At 47.3% G+C, this 22540-nt stretch overlaps 1 protein-coding gene across 6 annotated transcripts in view; it reads right to left on the bottom strand.

Annotated features, from left to right (window-relative positions):
* Positions 1–22540, bottom strand: part of ERBB4 (erb-b2 receptor tyrosine kinase 4) — a 1018488-nt gene that overhangs the window by 146784 nt on the left and 849164 nt on the right. For all 6 annotated transcript variants that reach the window (XM_050916103.1, XM_050916105.1, XM_050916107.1 and 3 more), the window contains one exon: positions 17736–17921. In XM_050916103.1, the coding sequence (XP_050772060.1) occupies positions 17736–17921 (186 nt within the window). The remainder of the gene's footprint in view (positions 1–17735; positions 17922–22540) is intronic.

Raw genomic sequence — 22540 nt, 5'->3', positions numbered from 1 at the left:
GTTACAGACTAGGGACCGAATGACTAGGAAGCAGTTCTGCAGAAAAGGACCTAGGGGTTACAGTGGACGAGAAGCTGGATATGAGTCAACAGTGTGCCCTTGTTGCAAGAAGGCTAGTGGCATTTTGGGCTGTATAAGTAGAGGCACTGCCCACAGATCGAGGGATGTGATCATTCCCTTCTATTCGACATTGTGAGGCCTCATCTGGAGTACTGTGTCCAGTTTTGGGCCCCACACTAAGAGAAGGATGTGGAAAAATTGGGAAGAGTCCAGCGGAGGGCAACAAAAATGATTAGGGGGCTGGCGCACATGACTTATGAGGAGAGGCTGAGGGAACTGGGATTGTTTAGTCTGCAGAAGAGAAGGATGAGGGGGGATTTGATAGCTGCTTTCAACTACCTGAAAGGAGGTTCCAAAGAGGATGGATCTAGACTGTTCTCACTGGTACCCGATGACAGAACAAGGAGTAATGGTCTCAAGTTGCAGTGGGGGAGGTTTAGGTTGGATATTAGGAAAAACTTTTTCACTCAGAGAGTGGTGAAGCACTGGAATGGGTTACCTAGGGAGGTGGTGGAATCTCCTTTCTAAGAGGTTTTTAAGATCAGGCTTGACAAAGCCCTGGCTGGGATGATTTAGTTGGGAATTGGTCCTGCTTTGAGCAGGGGTTGGACTAGATGACCTCCTGAGGTCCCTTCCAACCCTGATATTCTATGATTCTATGAAAGGCAGACCTTAGAAGCCACCTCAGCCATCTGAGCAGGCATCTAGGAGAGGGGTTCTCAAAGTTTGAGAACCACTGATCTAGGAGGTCACTGAACATTCTTTGGGTTCTGTCACACCTGTCTGGATTTTTGGTAGCCTTCAGAAAGACACAATAAAGCTTGTGAACATGCCTAAAAAAGTGAGAGGGGTAAGAGACATTCCCATGCCCAGAAGGAGCCTGCAAACTGAACTGTGAGTTCTCCGTGGATATAGATTCTCAGAAGGTAAAGCATTTCACTCAGTTGTCTAGGAGAACCCATAGTTCGATGCAACAGCCTGTTTCAGCATTCACTCCACTGGCAACTTGGCTATTCTAAGGCAAACTGAATCTCTCTGTTTTCAGGATGCCAGCTGATTCCCATGATCATTAAAGGTGACAGATGAGTGGCACAGTAACACTGCTATTCTCCTGTGCTTGGGATCTATGCTACTCATTTATTCCATTTTTCGGACTAAGGGTAATCCCTCTGCTGTGCTCCAAAAGATCTTTTTCATTTTTCAACCCTAGCTCTAAGTGCCCTACTCAGAGGAACCCTAACCCTAGCTCCAGGTGCCCTATCCATAGGAACCCTAACCCTAACTTCAAGTGCCCTACCCATAGGAACTCTAACCTTAGTTCCAAGTGCCCTAAACATAGAATGTCTAACCCTAACTCCAAGTGCCCTACCCATAGGAACCCTAACTCTAGGACGGGAATCGCTACCCATAGGAACCCTAACTCTAGCTCCAAGTGTATTTCCCATAGGAACACTAACTCTGGGGTGGAAAACCCTACACATAGCAGCCCTAACCCTAGCTCCAAGTGCCCTACCCATAGGAACCCTAACCCTAGGGTGCGACTCCCTACCCATAGGAACCTTAACCCTAACTCCAAATGCCCTACCCATAGGAACCCTAACCCTAGATCCAAGTGCCCTACCCATAGGAACCCTAATCCAAGGGTGGAAATCTCTATACACAGGAACCCTAACCCTAGGGTGGCAATCCATACCCTTAGGAACCCAAACCTTAGCTCCAAGTGCCCTACCCATAGTAACCCTAACCCTAGCTAAAAGTGCCCTACCGATAGGAACCCTAACCCTAGCTCAAAGTGCCCTACTCATAGGAACCCTAACCCTAGTTCGAAGTTCCCTACCCATAGGAACTCTAAACCTAGCTAAAAGTGCCCTACCCATAGGAACCCTAACCCCAGCTCCAAGTGCTCTGCCCATAGGAAACCTGACACTAGGGCGGGAATACCTATCCATAGGACCCTTAACCCTAGCTCCAAATGCAATACCCATAGGAACCGTAACCCTAGCTCCAAGTGCCTTAATCAGAGGAACCCTAACCCTAGCTTCAAGTAACCTAGACATAGGAACCCTAACCATAGCTTCAAGTGCTCTATCCATAGGTACCTTAAAACTAGTTCCAAATGACCAACCCATAGTAATCCTAATACGAGAGTGGGAATTCCTAAGCATAGGAATCCTATACCTAGTTCCAAGTTCCCCAAGCAGAGGAACTCTAACCCTAGCTCCAAGTGCACTATCCATAAGAACCATCGCCCTAGGAAGGAAATCCCAATCCATAGGAAACCTAACCCTCGCTCCAAGAGCCCTACAAATAGGAACTCAAACCCTCGCTCCAAGAGCCCTACAAATAGGAACTCAGACACTAGCTTCAAGTGCCCTACCCATAGGAACGCTAACCCTGGCTGCAAGTGCACAACTAATAGGAACCCTAACCCTAGGGTGTGAATCCCTACTCATAGGAAACTTAACCCTTGTTCCAAAAGATCTACCAATAGGAACACTAATCCTAGAGCAGGAATCCCTGCCCATAGGAACCCTAAACCTTGCTCCAAGTGCACTAAGCAGAGGAACTCTAACCATAGCTCCAAGTGCCCTACCCATATGAACCCTAACTCTAGCTAAAAGTGCCCTACTCACAGGACCCTAACCGTAGCTCCAAGTGCTCTACCATAGGTACCTTATACCTAGTTCCAAATGACCAACCCATAGTAATCCTAATACTAGGGTGGGAATTCCTATCCATAGGAACCTTAAACCTAGCTCCATGAGCCCTAAGGAGAGGAACTCTAACCCTAGCTTCACGTGCCCTACCCATAGGAACCCTGAACCTAGCTCAAAGTGCCCTACTCATAGGAACCTTAACCCTAGGGCAGGCGTCCCAACCCATAGGAACAGTAACCCTAGCTATAACTCCCCTACCCATACAAACCCTAACCCTAGCTCCAAGTGCCCTACCAAGAGAAACCTTAACTCTAGCTCCAAGTGCCCACACATAGGAACTCTAACCCTATCTCCAAGTGCCCTACCCGTAGGAAAACGAACCACAGATCCAAGTGCTGTATCCATAGGAACCCTAATCCTAGGGAGGGAATCTCTACACATAGGAACCTTAACCCTAGCTGCAAGTGCCCTACCCATAGGAACCTGAACCCTAGGGACAGAATAGCTACCCTAGGAAATGTAACCCTAGCTCCAAGAGCCCTACAAATAGGAACTCTAACCCTAGCTTCAAGTGCCCTACCCATAGGAAGTCTAACCCTAGCTCTAAGTGCCCTACCAATAGGAACTCTAACCCTAGCTTCAAGTGCCCTACCCATAGGAACCCTAATCCTAGGGTGGAAATCTCTATACACAGGAACCCTAACCCTAGGGTGGCAATCCATACCTTTAGGAACCCAAACCTTAGCTCCAAGTGCCCTACCCATAGTAACCCTAACCCTAGCTAAAAGTGCCCTACCGATAGGAACCCTAACCCTAGCTCAAAGTGCCCTACTCATAGGAACCCTAACCCTAGTTCGAAGTTCCCTACCCATAGGAACTCTAAACCTAGCTAAAAGTGCCCTACCCATAGGAACCCTAACCCCAGCTCCAAGTGCTCTGCCCATAGGAAACCTGACACTAGGGCGGGAATACCTATCCATAGGACCCTTAACCCTAGCACCAAATGCAATACCCATAGGAACTGTAACCCTAGCTCCAAGTGCCTTAATCAGAGGAACCCTAACCCTAGCTTCAAGTAACCTAGACATAGGAACCCTAACCATAGCTTCAAGTGCTCTATCCATAGGTACCTTAAAACTAGTTCCAAATGACCAACCCATAGTAATCCTAATACGAGAGTGGGAATTCCTAAGCATAGGAATCCTATACCTAGTTCCAAGTTCCCCAAGCAGAGGAACTCTAACCCTAGCTCCAAGTGCACTATCCATAAGAACCATCGCCCTAGGAAGGAAATCCCAATCCATAGGAAACCTAACCCTCGCTCCAAGAGCCCTACAAATAGGAACTCAAACCCTCGCTCCAAGAGCCCTACAAATAGGAACTCAGACACTAGCTTCAAGTGCCCTACCCATAGGAACGCTAACCCTGGCTGCAAGTGCACAACTAATAGGAACCCTAACCCTAGGGTGTGAATCCCTACTCATAGGAAACTTAACCCTTGTTCCAAAAGATCTACCAATAGGAACACTAATCCTAGAGCAGGAATCCCTGCCCATAAGAACCCTAAACCTTGCTCCAAGTGCACTAAGCAGAGGAACTCTAACCATAGCTCCAAGTGCCCTACCCATATGAACCCTAACTCTAGCTAAAAGTGCCCTACTCACAGGACCCTAACCGTAGCTCCAAGTGCTCTAACATAGGTACCTTATACCTAGTTCCAAATGACCAACCCATAGTAACCCTAGGGCAGGCATCCCGACCCATAGGAACAGTAACCCTAGCTATAATTCCCCTACCCATAGAACCTTAACCCTATCTCCAAGTGCCCTACCCGTAGGAAAACGAACCACAGCTCCAAGTGCTCTATCCATAGGAACCCTACTCCTAGGGAGGGAATCTCTACACATAGGAACCTTAACCCTAGCTGCAAGTGCCCTACCCATAGGAACCTGAACCCTAGGGACAGAATAGCTACCCTAGGAAATGTAACCCTAGCTCCAAGAGCCCTACAAATAGGAACTCTAACCCTAGCTTCAAGTGCCCTACCCATAGGAAGTCTAACCCTAGCTCTAAGTGCCCTACCCATAGGAACTCTAACCCTAGCTTCAAGTGCCCTACCCATAGGAAGTCTAACCCTAGCTCTAAGTGCCCTACCCATAGGAACTCTAACCCTGGCTACAAGCGCACGACCCATAGGAACCCTAACCCTAGGGCGTAAATCCCTACCCATAGGAACTTTAAACCTAGCTCCAGGTGCCTATCCATAGGAACCCTAACCCTAGCTCCAAGTCCACTAGCCATATGAACCTTAGCCCTAGCTTCAAGTGCCCTACTCATAGAACCCTAACATTAGGGCAGGAATCCCTATCCATAAGAACCCTAAACCTAGCTTGAAGTTCCCTCCCCATAAGAACTCTAACCCCAGCTAAAAGTGCCCTACCCATAGGAACCTTAACCCTAGCTCCAAGTGCTCTACCCATAGGAACTGTAACCGTAGCTCCAAGTGCTCTACCCATAGGAACTGTAACGGTAGCTCCAAGTGCTCTACCCATAGGAACTGTAACGGTAGCTCCAAGTGCTCTACCCATAGGAACTGTAACGGTAGCTCCAAGTGCTCTACCCATAGGACCTTAACTCTAGTTCCAAATTCCTACCCATAGGAACCCTAATCCTAGGGTGGGAATCCCTACCCATAGGAACCCTAAACCTAGCTCCAAGTGCCCTAAGAAGAGGAATTCTAACCCTAGCTCCAAGTGCTCTACCCATATGAACCCTAACTTTAGCTCAAAGTGCCCTAATCACAGGAATTCTAACCCTAGCTCCAAGTGCCCTACCCATAGGAATCCTAACCCTAGCTGCAAGTGCACTACCCTTAGGAACTCTCACCCTAGGGAGGGAATCTCTACCCATAGGAACCTTAACCCTAGCTCCAAATGCCCTACCCATAGGAACCTTAACCCTAGTTCCAAGTGACCTACCCATAGGAACCTTAATCCTAGCTCGAAGTGCCCTACCCATAGGAACCTTAACCCTAGTTCCAAGTGACCTATCCATAGGAATCTTAACCCTAGGGCAAGAATTTCCACCCACAGGAACCCTAACCCTAGCTCCAAGTGACCTACCCATAGGAACCCTAATCTTCGGGCTGGAATCCCTAGAATAGAAACCCTAAGTCTAGCTCCAAGTGCCATAATCATAGGAACATTAACCCTAGCTCCAAGAGCCCTACTCATAGGAAACCTAACTCTAGCTCCAAGTTCCATACCCATAAGAACCCTAATCCTACCTCCAAGTGACTTACCCATAGGAACTCTAACCCTAGATTCAAGCTCTCTAACCATAGGAGCCTTAACCCTAGCTCCAAGCGCTCTTCCCATACGAATCCTAATTCTAGGACCGGAATTTCTTCCCAGAGGATCCCTAAAACTGGTTGCAAGGGTTCTACCCATAGGAACCCTAACCCTAGGGCGGGAATCTCTAGCCATAGGAACCCTCGTCGTAATGTGGGAATTCCTACCCATCGGAACCCTAGCCCAAGCTCCAAGTGCCCTACCCATAGGAACTCTAACTCTAGCTCCAAGTACTCTACCCATAGAAACCTAAACCTGGGGTTGGAATCCCTACCCATAGGAACCCTAACCATAGCTCCAAGTGCACTACCCATAGGAACCCTAACCCTAGGGCGGGAATCCCTAGCCATAGGAACCCTCGTCGTAGTGTGGGAATTCCTACCCATAGGAACCCTAGCCCAAGCTCCAACTGCCCTACCCATAGGAACTCTAATTCTAGCTCCAAGTACTCTACCCATAGAAACCTAAACCTGGGGTTGGAATCCCTACCCATAGGAACTCTAACCATAGCTCCAAGTGCACTACCCATAGGAACCCTAACCCTAGGGTTGGAAACCCTATCCATAGGAACCTTAACACTAGCTCAAAGTTCCCTAATCATAGGAACCCTAATTCTAGCTCCAAGTGCCCTACACTTAGGAACTCTAACCCTAGCTCCAAGTGTACTAACCATAGTAACCTTAATTCTAATTCCAAGTGATCTATCCTTAGGAACCCTAACGCTAGCTCAAAGTGCCCTACGCAGAGGAACCCTAACCCTGTTTGCAAGAGCCCTACCCATAGGAACCCTAACCCTAGCTCCAAGTGCCCTATCCATAGGAAGCCTAACCCTAGCTCCAAGTGCCCTACCCATATTAACTCTGACCCGAGCTTCAAGGGCTCTACTCATAGGAACCCTAACCCATGCTCCAAGTACCCCAACCATAGGGACCTTAACCCTAGTTCCAAGTGCTCCTCCCAAAGGAACCCTAAACGTAATTCGAAGTGCCCTTCCCATAAGAACCCTAACCCTACGGCGGGAATCCCTACCCATAGGAACCAGAAACCCTAGCCCCAAGTGCTCTACACATAGGATCCCTAACCCTAGCTCCCAGTGCACTATCCATAGCAACCATAACTCTAGCTCAAAGTGCACTACTCATAGGAACCCTAAAACTAGGGAGGATTTCCTACCCATGAGAACTCTAACTCTACCTCTAAGTGCCCTGCCCATACGAACCGGAACCCTAGCTCCAAGTATCCTATCCATAGGAATCCTAACCCTAGGGCGGGAATCCCTACCCATAGGAACACTAAACCTCTCTCCAAGTGCCCTGCCTTTAGAACCCTAACCCTAGTTCCAAGCGCCCCTCCCAAACGAACATTAACCTAGTTCCAAGTGCCCTACCCATAGAAACCCTAACTCTAGCTCAAACTGCCCCACCCAAAAGGACCCTAACCCTAGGGATGAAATGCCTATCAATAGGAACCCTAACACTAGTTCCAAGTGCCCTACCCATAGGAAACCTAACCGTAGCTTCTAGTGCCCTATCAATAGGAGCCTTAACCCTAGCTCCATGTGCGCTGCCCATATGAACCCTAACACTAGGACGGGAATATCTACCCAGAGGAACCTTAACCCTGGTTGCAAGTGCCCTACCAATAGGAACCCTAACTCTAGGGCAGGAATCCCTACCCATAGGAACCTTAACCTTAGATCGAAGTGTCCTACCAATAGGAACCCTAACCCTAGCTCCAAGTGCTCTACCAATAGGAACGTTAACCCTAGCTCCAAGTGCGCTACACACAGTAACCCTAACCCTAACTCCAAGTGACCTATCCATTGGAACCCTAACCCTAGCTGAAAGTGACCTACTCATAGTAACCCTAACCCTAGGGTGGCAATCCCTATCCATAGGAACCCTAACCCTACCTCCAAGTGCCCTACCCATAGGAACTCTAAAATTGGGGCTGGAATCCCTACCCATAGAAACCTTAATTCGAGCTCTAAGTGCCATAATCATAGGAACCCTAACACTAGGGCGGGAATCCCTACCCATAGGAACTCTAACCATACCTCCGAGTGCCTTACCTATAGGAACCGGAACCCTAGCTCCAAGTGCCCTATCCATAGGAATCCTAACCCTAGGGCGGGAATCCCTACCCATAGGACCATTAACCCTCTCTACAAGTGCCCTACCTATAGAACCCTAACCCTAGTTCAAAGTGCCCTAACCATAGAAACTCTAATCCTAGCACCAAGTGCCCTACCAATAGGAACCCTAACCCTAGCTTCAAGTGCCTGACCCATAGGAACTCTAACTCTAGCTCCAAGTGCCCTACCGAGAGAAACCCTAACCCTAAGGTCCAAGTGCCCCACACATAAGAACCCTAACCCTATTTCCAAGTGCCCTACCAATTGGAAGCCTAACACTAGCTCCAGGTGCCCCACATATAGGAACCCTAAGCCTAGTTCCAAGTGTCCTACACATAGGAACCCTAACCCTAGCTCCAAATACCCTACCCAAAGGAACCCTAACCCTGGCTCGAAGTTTCCTACCCGGAGGAACCCTATCCCTAGTGCGGTAATCCCTACCCATAGGAACCCTAACCCTAGGGCGTGAATCCTTACCCATAGGAACCCTAATGCTAGCTCCAAGTGCCCTACCCATAGGAACCTTAACTCTCACTTCATGTGCCCAAACCTTAGGAACCCAAACCCTAGGGTGGGAATACCCACCATAGGATCCTTAACCCTAGATCCAAGTACCTTACTCATAGGAACTCTAACCCTAGCTCCAAGCACCCTACCCATAGGAACCCAAACCCTAGCTCCAACTACCCTACCCATAGGAACCCCAATTCTCGCTCCAAGTGCCCTACCTATAGTAACCCTAACCCTAGGGTGGGAATCCCTATCCATAGGAAACCTAACCCTAGCTCCAAGTGCCCTACCCATAGGATCCCTAAACCTAGCTCCAAGTGCCCTATTCATAGGAACCTTAAATCTAGGATGGGAAAGCCTACCCATAGGAACCCTGACCCTAGCTCCAAGTGCCCTACCCATAGGAACCCTAACTCTGGGGCTGAAATCTCTATCCATAATAACTCTAACCCTAGCTACAACTATCTTACCTATAGGAACTCTAACCCTCAACGGGAAACCCTACACATAGGAACCCTAAGCCTAGCTCCAAGTGCCCTACCTATGGGAACCCTAACTCTAGCTTCAAATGCTCTACCCATAGGAATCCTAACCCTAGCTCCAAGTGCCCTACCCATAGGAACCCTAACCCTAGGGTGGGAATTCCTACCCATAGGAACCCTAACCCTAGGAAGGTAATGCCCACCCACCCTTACCGTAGGTATGGAATCTCTACCCATGGGAATTCTAACCCTAGCTCCAAGTGCCCTACCCAGAGTATCCCAAACCCTAGGGAGGAAATCCCTATCCATAGGAACCCTAACCCTAGCTCGAAGTGTCCTACCCATAGGAACTGTAACTCTAGCTCTAAGTGCCGTACACATGGGAAATCTCACCCTAGTTCCAAGTGCCCTACCATAGGAACCCCAACCTTTGGGAGGGAATCCCTATCTATAGGAACTCTAACCCTAGCTCCAAGTGCCCTACCCATAGTCACCCTAATCCTAGGGCGGGAATCCCTACTCATAGACTCGTAGACTTGTAGACTATAGGACTGGAAGGGACCTCGAGAAGTCATCAAGTCCAGTCCCCTGCCCTCATGGCAGGACCAAATACTGTCTAGACCATCCCTAATAGACATTTATCTAACCTATCCTTACATATCTCCAGAGATGGAGATTCCACAACTTCCCTAGGCAATCTATTCCAGTGTTTAACTACACTGACAGTTAGGAACTTTTTCCTAATGTCCAACCTAAATCTCCCTTGCTGCAGTTTAAGCCCGTTGCTTCTTGTTCTATCACTGGAGGCTAAGGTGAACAAGTTTTCTCCCTTCTCCTGATGACACCCTTTTAGATACCTGAAAACTGCTATCATGTCCCCTCTCAGTCTTCTCTTTTCCAAACTAAACAAACCCAATTGTTTCAGCCTTCCTTCATAGGTCATGTTCTCAAGACCTTTAATCATTCTTGTTGCTCTTCTCTGGACCCTCTCCAATTTCTCCACATTTTTCTTGAAATGCGGTGCCCAGAACTGGACACAATACTCCAGTTGAAGCCTAACCAGCGCAGAGTAAAGCGGAAGAATGACTTCTCGTGTCTTGTTTACAACACACCTGTTAATGCATCCCAGAATCACGTTTGCTTTTTTTGTAACAGTATCACACTTGTGGCCCACTATGCTTGTGGTCCACTGTGACCCCTAGATCTCTTTCTGCCATACTCCTTCCTAGACAGTCTCTTCCCATTCTGTATGTGTGAAACTGACTGTTCCTTCCTAAGTGGAGCACTTTGCATTAATCTTTATTGAACTTCATCCTGTTTACCTCAGACCATTTCTCCAATTTGTCCAGATCATTTTGAATTTTGACCCAAAATACTCATACTCATATGAACCCAAAACCTAGCTCCAATTGCCCTACCTATAGGAACCCTAACCATAGCTCCAAGTGTCCTACCCATAGAAACCCTTACCGCAGGGAGGGAATCCCTAACCATTGGAACCCTAACCCTAGCTCCAAGTGCTCTACCCATACTAACCATAACTCTAGTTCCAACTGCCATAACCATAGGAACTCTAACCCGAGCTCCTAGTGCCCTATCCATAGGAACTCTAACCCTAGCTCCAAGTGCCCTACCATAGCAATCCTAAACCTAGGGCTGGAATCACTACCCTAAGGAACCCTATTCCTAGCCCCAAGTGCCCTAGCTATTGGAACCCTAACCCTAGCTCCAAGTGCCCTACCCATAGGAACCCTAACCCTAGCTCCAAGTGCCCTAGAGTGCCAAGTGCCATAGAAGCCCTAACCGTAGGGCAGGAATCCCTACCCATAGGAACACAAACTCTAAATCCAAGTGCCCTAGAGTTAGGGTTCCTATGGGTAGGCCAATTGGAGCTAGGTTTAGGGTTCCTATGGTTAGGGCACTTGGAGCAAGGGTCAGAGTTCCTATGGGTAGGGCACTTGGAGCTAGGGTTAGGGTTCCTATGGATATTGATTCCTGCTCTAGGGTTAGGTTTCGAATGGTAAGGATTGCTGTCCGTGTGGTTGAAGTTTCTATGGGTAGGACACTTGGAGCTAAGGTTAGGGTTCCTGTGGGTAGGGCACATTTAGCAAGGGTTACCGTTCCCATAGGTAGGGATTCTCGACCTAGGGTTAGGGTTCTATGGGTAGGGCACTTCAAGTTAGGGTTAGTGTCACTATGGGTAGGGATTCCCTGCCTAGGGTTAGGGTTTCTATAGGTATGTCACTTGGAGCTAGGGTTAGGGTTTCTATGAATAGCGCACTTTTAGCTATGGTTAGAGTTTTTATGGATAGGGATTCCCTCCATAGGTTTCAGGTTTCGATGGGGAGGGCACTTGGAGCTAAGGTTAGGGTTCCCATGGGTAGGGAACTTGCAGCTAGGGTTAGTGATCCCATGGGTAGGGAATCCCTCCCTACGGTTAGGGTTCCTATGTGTAGGGATTCCCTCCCTAGGGTTAGGGTTCCTATGGGTAGGGCACTTAGAGCTAGGGTTAGGGTTCCCATGGGTAGGGATTCCCGCCATAGGGTTAAGGTTCCTATCGGGAGGGATTTCCGCACTAGTGTTAGGGTTCCCATAGGTAGGGCACTTGGAGCTAGGTTTAGGATTACTTTGACTAGGGCACTTGGAGCTAGATTTAGTGTTCCTGTGGGTAGGGTTCTTGGAGTTAGGGTTAAGGTTCCTTTGGGTAGAGTACGTGGAGCTAGGGTCTGGGTTCCAATGGGTAGGGATTCTTGCCCTAGGGTTGGTTTCCTTTGGGTAGGGCACTTGGATCTAGGGTTAGGGTTTCTATGGGTAGGGATTCGCTCCCTAGGGTTCTGTGTCCTATGTGTAGGTCACTTAGAGCTAGGGTTAGGGTTCCTCTTGATAGGGCATTTTGAGCTAGGGTTAAGGTTCCTATGGGCAGGGCACTTGGAGCCAGAGTTAGGGTTCATATGGATAGGTATTCTCGTCCTAGGGTTTGGGTTCTATGTGAAGGGCACTTGGAGCTAGGGTTAGGTTTCTAATGGGAAAGGCACCTGTAGCTAGGGTTAGGGTTCCAATGGGTAGGGCACTTCGAGCTAGGGTTAAGGTTCCTATGGGTAGGTACTTGTAGCCAGGGTTTGGGTTACTATGGGTAGGGCACATGAATCTAGGGTTAAGGTTCCTATTGCTAGGGAACTTGAAGCTCGGATTAGGACTCCTATGGGTAGGGATTCCTGGCCTAGAGTTAGGGTTCCTATGGGTGGGAACTTGGAGCTAGGGTTAGAGTTCCTATGGCTAGGGCACTTGGAGCTAGGGTTAGGGTTTCTATGGGTAGGGTACTTGGAGTTAGGGTTAAGGTTCCTATGGGTAGGGTACTTGTAGCCAGGGTTTGGATTACTATGGGTAGGGCACTTGAATCTAGGGTTAGGGTTCCTATCGCTAGTGAACTTGAAACTAGGGTTAGGGTTCCTATGGGTAGGTATTCCCGGCCTACGGTTAGAGTTTGTATAGGTAGGGCACTTGGAGCTAGGGTTAGGGTTCCAATGGATAGGGATTCACGCCCTAGGGTTAGGGTTCCAATGGGTAGGGATTCCCACAGAAGGTTAGGGTTCCACTGATTAGGGCATTTGGAGCTAGGGTTAGGGTTCCTATGGTTAGGGCACCTATGGTTAGGATAGGGATAGCACTTAGAGCTAGGCTTGGGGTTCCTATGGTTAGGGCACTGGAAGCTAGGGTTCGGGTTCCTATGGGTAGGGATTTACGCCCTAGGGTTAGGGTTCCAATGGGTAGGGATTCCCACAGAAGGTTAGGGTTCCACTGATTAGGGCATTTGGAGCTAGGGTTAGGGGTTCCTATGGGTAGAGAACTTGGAGCCACAGTTAGGGTTCCTATCAATACGGATTCCCGCCCTAGGGTTAGGGTTGCTATGGATAGGGCAGTTGGAGCTAGGGTTATGGTTCCTATGGGTAGGGTACTTGGAGCTAGGGTTAGGGATCCTATCGGTAGGGATTCCTGCCCAAGGGTAGGCTTCCTATGGGTAGGACACTTGGAGCTATGGTTAGGCTTCCAATGGGTAGGGCACTCTGAGCTAGGGTTAGGGTTCCAATTAGTAGGGATTTCCGCACTAGTGTTAGGGCTCCTATGGGTAGGTCACTTGGATCTAGGTTAGGGTTCCTATGTGTAGGGCACTTGGAGCTAGAGTTAGGGTTCCTAGGGGTAGGACAGTTGGAGCTAGGTTTAGGCTCCTATGAGTAGGGTACTTCGATCGAGGGTTATGGCTCCTATAGGTAGGGATTTCCGCCCTAGGGTTAGGGTTCCTATGGGTAGGGCACTTGGAGCTAGGGTTAGGGTTCCAAAGGGTAGGTTACTTGGAGCTAGGGTTAGGGTTCCTCTGGGTAGGATAGTTGGAGCTGGGGTTAGGGTTCCTATGGGTAGGGATTCCCACCCTAGGGTTAGGGTTCCTATGGGTAGGGCAGTTGGAGCTAGGTTTAGGGCTCCTATGGGTAGGGCACTTGGAGCTAGGGTTAGGGTTCCTCTGGGTAGGATAGTTGGAGCTGGGGTTAAGGTTCCTATGGGTAGGGATTCCTGCCCTAGTGTTAAGGTTCCTATGTGTAGGGTACTTGGAGCTAGGGTTAGGGTTCCAAAAGGTAGGGAATTTGGAGCTAGAGTTAGGGTTCCTATGGATAAGGCACTTGGAGCTACGGTTAGGGTTCCTAGGTTTAGGGCACTTGGAGCTAGGTTAGGGTTCCTATAGGTAGGGCACATGGAGCTAGGGTTAAGGTTCCTATGGGTAGGGCAGTTGGAGCTAGGGTTAGGGTTCCAATATGTAGGGCTCTTGTAGCTAGGGTTAGGGTTCCTAGCAGTTGTCCATACTCTGCCTTTAAATGATGGACAGCCTTTTCTAAAGCCAGAAGGGACCATCTACCTCAGACCTCCTGCACATCACAAGCCACTAATCTCCATCCAGTTATCACTGTATTTAACCTAATAACCGAGATTAGACTGAACTATTTTATGCCACAGGCTGAGAATAGGAATAATTGAGATGCATCAATGGTAGAGAATTGATTTGGTGAGACACACCCAGCTCACGTAAGAGATGCAAGGAAAGGTGTCTGGGAATTTCCATTGGGGAGTGCCATCTGATGTAGCTATAATGCTATGCAACATTTGCATGTGATAGGGGTCAGAACATCCCACATACTATTTCTTCTCTTCTGTGATACCTTAATGTTGATTACACACTCAGGGCTTGCTTGCACTTGACCTTTGTCCACATGTGCTGATGGTGACTCTTTCCCCGCCCAGTGAACCTTCTGCTCAAAAGCCAGGCACAATCAGAAACTTTGAGCTCAAGAAAGCATCTAAACGCTCAGCGATTTATCCATCAGTGTTTTTTTGCCACACTAGCATTGTGCAGTAGCATTCAACATGTGTGGAAACCTTCCCAACTAAACAAGCCATCTCATCACTACGTACCAAAGAAAAGCACTGGTAAGCTAGCACCAGCAGAATGGAGAACATGCCCATGAAATAGGTATCAGTCTCCTGCTCTCAGTCCTCTTGCAAACCAATAGTGATCCCCACACGGAAAGCAAGGCAGGCAAAATAAAGGGAGATTCACATTAAGCAACTAAGAGGAGGCAAATCCAATTAAGCTGTGATTACAAAGAAGTAAAAGGACAACTATGTCTAGCAAGCAATATGCCCCTTCAAGAAAAACAGCTGCTCATAACAGTTTCCCTTGCGAGGAGCCAAGCAGATGACCCTGATGCTGTAACACGAGGCCAAATTAAAATTAACCATATGCCAGTGTGATATGGAGAATGATGGATTAATTAAACTTTGCTTCTTCTCCTCATTAATAGGCCACCTTTCGTTCCGGGGAATTTCCCTCCCTCTTCCTCATGGTTCATCTGTTAATATTACGCATTTGGTCTACTCTTCCTTGGAGTGCTGGAGAGCCTAATCGCTCAGTTTTAAGTCCCTGTAATGCCTCACCTCCTTCTCTCAACACACACACACATGAAAAGCTTTAGGCTACAATTTTCAAACAAAGTACCTGAATCCACACACAATCCCATCAATAAGGGGCCTCAATTTTGAATGAATTCCTTTCAGAAGTGCTGAGTGTCTGGCAGCAGCCTCTGCCACTGATCACTGCCGTTCTGCTTCAGCTCCAGCATGGAATCAGCCTGTCCCGACATAGCTATTACAAGCAGCAAAGAGTCTTGTGGCACCTTATAGACTAACAGACATTTTGGAGCATGAGCTTTCGTGGGTGAATACCCATTTCGTCGGATGCATGTAGTGGAAATTTCCAGGGGCAGGTATATATAAGCAAGCAAGAAGCAGGCTAGAGATAACGAGGTTAGTTCAATCAGGGAGGATGAGGCCCTCTTCTAGCAGTTGAGGTGTGAAAACCAAGAGAGGAGAAACTGGTTTTGTAGTTGGCAAACCATTCACAGTCTTTGTTTAATCCTGAGCTGATGGTGTCAAATTTGCAGATGAACTGAAGCTCAGCAGTTTCTCTTTGAAGTCTGGTCCTGAAGATTTTTTGCTGCAGGATGGCCACCTTAAGATCTGCTATTGTGTGGCCAGGGAGGTTGAAGAGTTCTACAGGTTTTTGTATATTGCCATTCCTAATATCTGATTTGTGTCCATTTATCCTTTTCCGTAGAGACTGTCCAGTTTGCTATTACAGAGTAATAGAATTGGTCTCAGTAAGTCCATTAATGGCTATTAGCCAGGATGGGTAAGGAAGGGTGTCCCTAGCCTCTGTTTGTCAGAGAGTGGAGATGGACGGCAGGAGAGATATCACTTGATCATTACGTGTTAGGTTCACTCCCTCTGGGGGCACCTGGCATTGGCCGCTGTTGGTAGACAGGATACTAGGATGGATGGACCTTTGGTCTGACCCAGTATGGCCATTCTTATGTTCTTAATATACACTGCACAACCAGGCAGTAGTGTAGCATATGAAAAGAAAGGCAGGTTATCTTTATGCGTATGGTACTAAGTAAGGGTTTTGCCATAAATAACCACCAATAATCAAGAGAGTGGGGAGCAGGTGAAAAAGAGAGAGAGCTGAGGAAGAGGATGACAAGAGAAAAACATATGCTCTCCCATCCTTGTGCTGAAACCACTTCTGGATATGCCCTTCAAATACCACATACCCAGTTATCGGCCCCAGCCTGCTGTACATCTTCTGCTGCATTAGCATCATGGATGCTGCCATATCTAAACATACCTCTACATATTTTTGGCTATTTGTCTTCCTCGCTGACTCATCTACAGCTTTGATGCAACATGAAAACATTTATTAAATATTAATTACATGGTATTTCTTTGCATTATCTTCCCACATCTAGCACTAAGGCAAATTCACCCATTGTTAAGGTACCTGAAAATGCCAATGAAAAAGGATGAAATCTCTAGTCCTGGAAAAATGAGCAATCCTTGAAGAGGGCAAGAGGACTGCCTTTGTGTTCTGCTCCACATAAGGATACAGGCAGGAGGGCAAAGAAGGGCCTGTTTGAACCCTCAGATAGCTTTCCTTTCTGGCATACAAATGTAGGGCTGGATCTTGCATTGGACAACGCCGTTGGTGCTTCACTTTCATAAGCATAATATTCACTTGTTAAAACAAAAAGCAAACAAACTCCACAACAATGTTTTTGTTATGACTTCCCCCTGGTGTGACACACTGGGTATTGAATGTAGGCCCCCACAGTGCTAAAGCTGCTACAACTTGAGCTAAGAGTCAGGACTTGTTAACAGCTGCTATAGCAGACTCCTATCCTCTGCAGATTGGGCAGCAAGGATGATCTGTAACATGCACTCATGTGGGTGTTACTAACATTTTCTGTTCTTTTGTGGAAAAGTTACTTTTAAATAATTGTACAAGTAGTTAGCACCTGATTCAGAGTCAGTCACACACACACACTCAAGTCCCTTCATACCCCTCTGGTTGCCATATGCGCAAGAGAGATACCACCCTGCACATTGTAGTTCCTTAACACTTCCAAATCTTTTCATTCATTGTGACCTGATATCTAAAAGAGTGGTTCCTAAGTTGGTGTTTAACGGCATGCTTATTTGTTGCAACAAGTTCATGAACAACACACTACTGTGTAAGGAGTATATTAAGGTTGGATTTATGGTCTACTGTTCGTACCTCTCAGTTGATGCTCTTTGAGCAATCAAGTACACATCTGAACTCTGAAGACATCATTCTTACTTACTGAAGCAGCAGCAGAAGAGGTTGCATAATCATTCTGTGCCAGGACTTGGATCTAGGGAACAGGAGGCCTTTCCTCTTCAAATCTTTCAAAACCCCACAGTAAAAACACGCTTTGTGTATGGAGCTGAGTCAGATTGTTACCTCACCAATATGTATTGTATTATTGCACGGAGGTAATTACAAAGATCACCAAATTGCCTTAGGAGAATAGATTTTCCTCTCTTGTTTTCTGCATAGGAATGGGTACCGCTGACTTTCAGAAATGACCGTGTTCATTTGTTTAGTCCTGGAAACATCCAAAAAACTGTAGGACCTTACCTTAGCTATCTGGACACACCAGTTCAGCAGGAGCTGCGAGCCAATGTTATCCTTGTGTTCGTGAACATAGTCCAACAAGCAGCCATGTGGCATCAGCTGAGTGACGAGCTGAATGGTAGGGCTCAAGCAGACACCCAGTAATCGCACCAGGTGTGGATGATCCATGCTTGCCATGATAAGTGCTTCCTGTAACAACAAAAACATCCCAAATCCATCACTGCATTCAAAGGTTCCACTCACTGCAGCTTTACGGCTCCCCACACACTATCAGAAAGGATTTGGTGTCCCCTGAAGTGCAATAAAGGTTCACACTATCTTCCTGTTGTGATGAGATAGCACAAGCTACTCTTCAGCAAGGTTCAAATTGATGTAATTTATGTTACATCAGGCTAAACAATGGGCCTGGTCATTAGCTACTGTAAAGCCGCATAGCTCCACTGACAGCTGTTAGGGAAAATCTACCCTGCCGTACACCACCTCGTGCTGAGACAGCCACCTGAGGAGGTAACAGTGGTGTAGCTGATCATATTCATAGCATGAAATCTCTTTCTCCTTAAGAGACGTAGCTATTAATACCTATTTCCTTGCATCTTTCCCAAACGTGAAGCAGGCCGCTTGGCATTAAGCAACCATTATAGCAATGGTCCCCAAACTTTTGAGAGTCATGTCCCCTTCCCCCTGTCTGCATCACTCACAGCCCCTGGAGCCAGCGCCTGAAGTGGGGCCATGGCTCAGGGTCGGGATGGGGATTGAAGAGCATAGACAGGGGTAAGGGGAGAGAGGCTGAGGCCAGGTCCACAGCCAGGCCAGAATGGGGGCCAGCAGCTGGACCCCTGGCTGGATGCAGAGCCATGCCGAAGCTGGGACTGGGGTCAGGCGCAGGCAGGGCTGGCTCTAGTAATTTCGCTGCCCCAAGCACGGCGGCACGCTGCGGGGGGCACTCTGCCACTTGCCAGTCCCGCGGCTCCGGTGGACCTCTCGCAGGCATTTCTGCGGATGGTCCGCTGGTCCCGCGGCTCCGGTGGAGCTGCCGCAGGTGTGTCTGCGGGAGGTCCACCAGAGCCGCGGGACCAGCGGACCGTCCGCAGCCACGCCAGCGGCAGGTCCACCAGAGCCGCCTGCCGCCCTCCCAGCAACTGGCAGAGCGCCCTCTGTGGCATGCCGCCCCAAGCACACGCTTGGCGCGCTGTGGCCTGGAGCCGGCCCTGAGCGCAGGGCCATGGTCGGGCTGGAGCACAGCTGGGTTTGTGGGTGGGCTGGATGGTGCTCCCTCCCTGCCTCCCATGGGGGCTAGCCAAGGCCCACTGCGCCCCCTGAACATGCCTCCATACCCTCCTAGGGAGCACATCCCACAGTTTGATGACCTCTTCCTGGGGCTTGATCTTACACGATGTTGACCATTCCGACCCAGACCCAGCAAAGTACTAAAAGCACAAGTGAAAGCTAAGCCTCTGGTGAAGGGCCTTGTAGGATGATGGACAGACTGCTCAGCACACTGCAGGATCCAGCCTATAATGTAGCCAACTGATAGTAATGGGAATTTTCCCTAATTCAAAGTTCCTTTTTTATTTCATGCCTTGGACTGGGACAGAGAAGATCTGGTACAGGATTTTTAAATGTGCCTAAGTGAATAAGGCTCACAAATCTCACCAAAATTCATTGGGACTTGTGTTCCTAAGGCACTTAGACTCTTGAACAATCTTACTCCTAGGTTCAATTCCTAGCTCTTCCACAGCCTTCTCATATGACCTTGGGCCAATCACTTAATTTCTCAGATTCCCCAGCCATGAACCAGGGATAATAACCCTTACTTTCTCCCACTCTTTGTCTTCTCTAGACCAGGAAACTCTTTGGGACAGGACTGGTCTCTTGCTACCTGTCTGCATAGCACAGCGGGGCCCCCAGTCTGAGCTGAGGCCTTTGAACGCTACTGTAATAATGCTGCTAGTAAGGGCTGCACGACTTGGCTCTCTATGCTCAGTCCTTACTCCGGAATCTCCCAGTGACTGCAAGTCCTGCAGGATCAGATACCAAAGTCTGCAGCTATAATTCAACTACAAATCTTCACTTACAGCAAAGCTGCCACCACCAGGCAGGCAGCTTTCAGAAGAGGCAAGGGGAAACACCTCTTTGATTTACTGAGCTCTGCCTTTCTGTGGCAATCATTTCACTAAGGCAAAGGAACATTGAAACGCAAAATGGAAATGGGGTTTTGTGAAGCTCTTTTGGTTTTCTCCCCCCAAAAAGCTATCCAATGTATAACTGACAACTTAAAGAATAACGGCAATAATAATACCACATAAAGAGAGGATGACAAAACCTTAGCATCAGAAGAACACAACAATGAAGAAAAGTCTCATAAAAGTTTTTTTCCCCCCGTATTAAAAAAAAAAAAGTCTTGGCAAGGAGGTTGGGTTTGTATTAAAGAAAATTGTTCATCACAGTACAAAGAGTATTTGAAACCAAATTGTGGAGTATTTGCATAATAGTTCTCTTTTTTCGAAAAAGAAAAGATGAACAAGACACTAATTGTAGGTTTTATTTTTTTCCCATAAAGGAGATAGCAGATGGCCTCAGATTTTTCTCCTTTTTCTTTTGAAATGTGTGTGAGGAAAAAAAAATACAACCCAACACTGAACTAGTCAGTGGGGCGTTTTGGAGGAGGGGTGTGAAGGCGATCCTAATGCAACAAATGAGATGGGGGGAGTTTGGCTTAAGCAATTTGCTCCATGTTAAAATTAATACAGAGCTCTGTTTCCCAACTCTATATAGGGCCTCCTAGATGCAATTTTAGCATCTCTTCTGCCATCGCTAGAAAATGTCACTGAAGGCCGCCAGACTAAATACATGTTGACAGGTGCATTATCCATTTTCGAGAAACAAAATTACTTTGCCTTTCTTTTTCTTTATTACCCTTTATATTTTCTCCTGGAGTTGCACCAGGGGGAAATCTCTCCCCACACATCCCTGGCTTTGGGTAACGTAACATGTGTTTCTCTAGCACCTTTGAAGTGGGAGTATTTTTCTTTCTACTGAGAACAGATTAGAACATAGCCATTTTTTTTTCTAATTTGGTCCACCATGGAGTAGGAGGGCATGGACAAAAAAGCTTTGAAGCCTCTCTCCCATTAGTCTCTAGCCACATACCATTTGTAACTCTATTTGAGTCTGAAGCGAAGACGTTTCTGTACAATAATAAAAGTAAGCACTGCCATTTGTCATATCCTTATTATTAGGAAGTTCATGTTTCCTCATGAGTTTTGGACAGAGGTTCTGGAAAAAAGTGGCATTTTTATAAACTCTTAAGGACTGCTCTGTATTAGATTAAGGCTTGTAATGTAGCAGAGAGCAGCAACACCTTCACTACAGCTCTAGACCATTCATCTACAAGAAACATTAATTTTGCATGAATCCTGACTTCCCACAAATTTCTTCATTGGTAAAATTAGTGCTATTTGTATTACATTAGCATCTATAGGACCCAGCTGAGATCAGGACCCCAAGGTGTCAGGTACTGCACACACACATAGACTCTAACTGGAACAGTTTATAATCTAAATAGACAAGACAGACAAACAACAACAAGAAGGAGGTATTATGATTTTCCATACCACCTTATTGACTTGGGAGCCTGAGTCCCATTTTCAAAAGCCATCTGGGCACATCAGGGCTGTAGTAATATTTGGGTTTACATATTTATCCTACCTGTAACCTCAGCTGTAAAAAGTGAGTGAAACTGTCACAGTAATCTGTTATAGAAAATTGTTTAAGACAAGATGTCAGGAGACAGAAAAACTGAATTATTTTAAACAGAAAGGATTTTACTGATACAGCTCAAGGACTGTCTGAGGATTATGCTTGGTAAACAAGACCAAAAGTCATTGAAACAAAACTGGTGTGTTGGGAATTAGGCCACCTGGTGGTCAAAATAATAAGAGGGTGGGCTATTCTGCCCAGCACTCCCTTTTGAGGTTCTTAACAGGAAAAGGCTTTGGGGACAATTAGCAAAAGGAACTGTCTGCCAGCAACTGGTGCAGCAAGTTTTATCATCATGGCTGCTACCTTCACAGAATCATAGAACATCAGGGTTGGAAGAGACCTTAGGAGGTCATCTAGTCCAACTCCTTGCTCAAAGTAGGACCAACACCCTCAACATCTCCTGGGAGCCTGGACCTCCTACACACTAATTCTGAGGCATGTCTTCACCAAATTGGGCAAGATAGATGAAACCAGTACCTCCACTGGTGCTGACTAAATTCTTCAACACCACCTGAGATAATGAGATTTTGGCTTCCCCCACCCCTCTGTGTCCTTTTTCTTCCTCACCTTCCATATTTTCTTCCCCCTCTCTCTCCTTTTGCCTTCTGTTTAATAAGAGTCTGAGTCAGCTGGCCAAGACCGCATATGTTGTTATACTGATGTCAGCCTATGACCAGAGAGGCAACTAAGAGCAATGCCCTTAACAACCTAATGCAGGTACAAGTTTGTCAGTTCTCGCAGTGGCTGGTAAGGCCGCGTGCTAGGCCTGTGTTTTCCACCCATGAGGTTGCAAGTGAAAGTCAACTTCAGAGGAAGAACCTGCATTTTTATTTGCTTTGCGGTTCTTTTCTCTCCCTTCCTGTATGTGTTTGTCTCGTTTTCTGGAAAATGGGATTGGACTTTAACAACAACAGCAATACAGCTCCAGCCCATCTCAACTAACATCCTCTCTCTTTCCCCCAAAAGGACAGTTATTACCATCTAAAAGACAGTCAAACAAGGGTTTTTTTTCCCTTCCAAAAATACTCTCTCCAGGAAAGGAAAAG

Source organism: Gopherus flavomarginatus, chromosome 10, assembly GCF_025201925.1.
Source record: "Gopherus flavomarginatus isolate rGopFla2 chromosome 10, rGopFla2.mat.asm, whole genome shotgun sequence".
Classification (NCBI taxonomy): Eukaryota; Metazoa; Chordata; order Testudines; family Testudinidae; genus Gopherus; species Gopherus flavomarginatus.
Note: the sequence above shows the minus strand (reverse complement) of the source record. Positions and strands in the feature narration are given on the sequence as shown.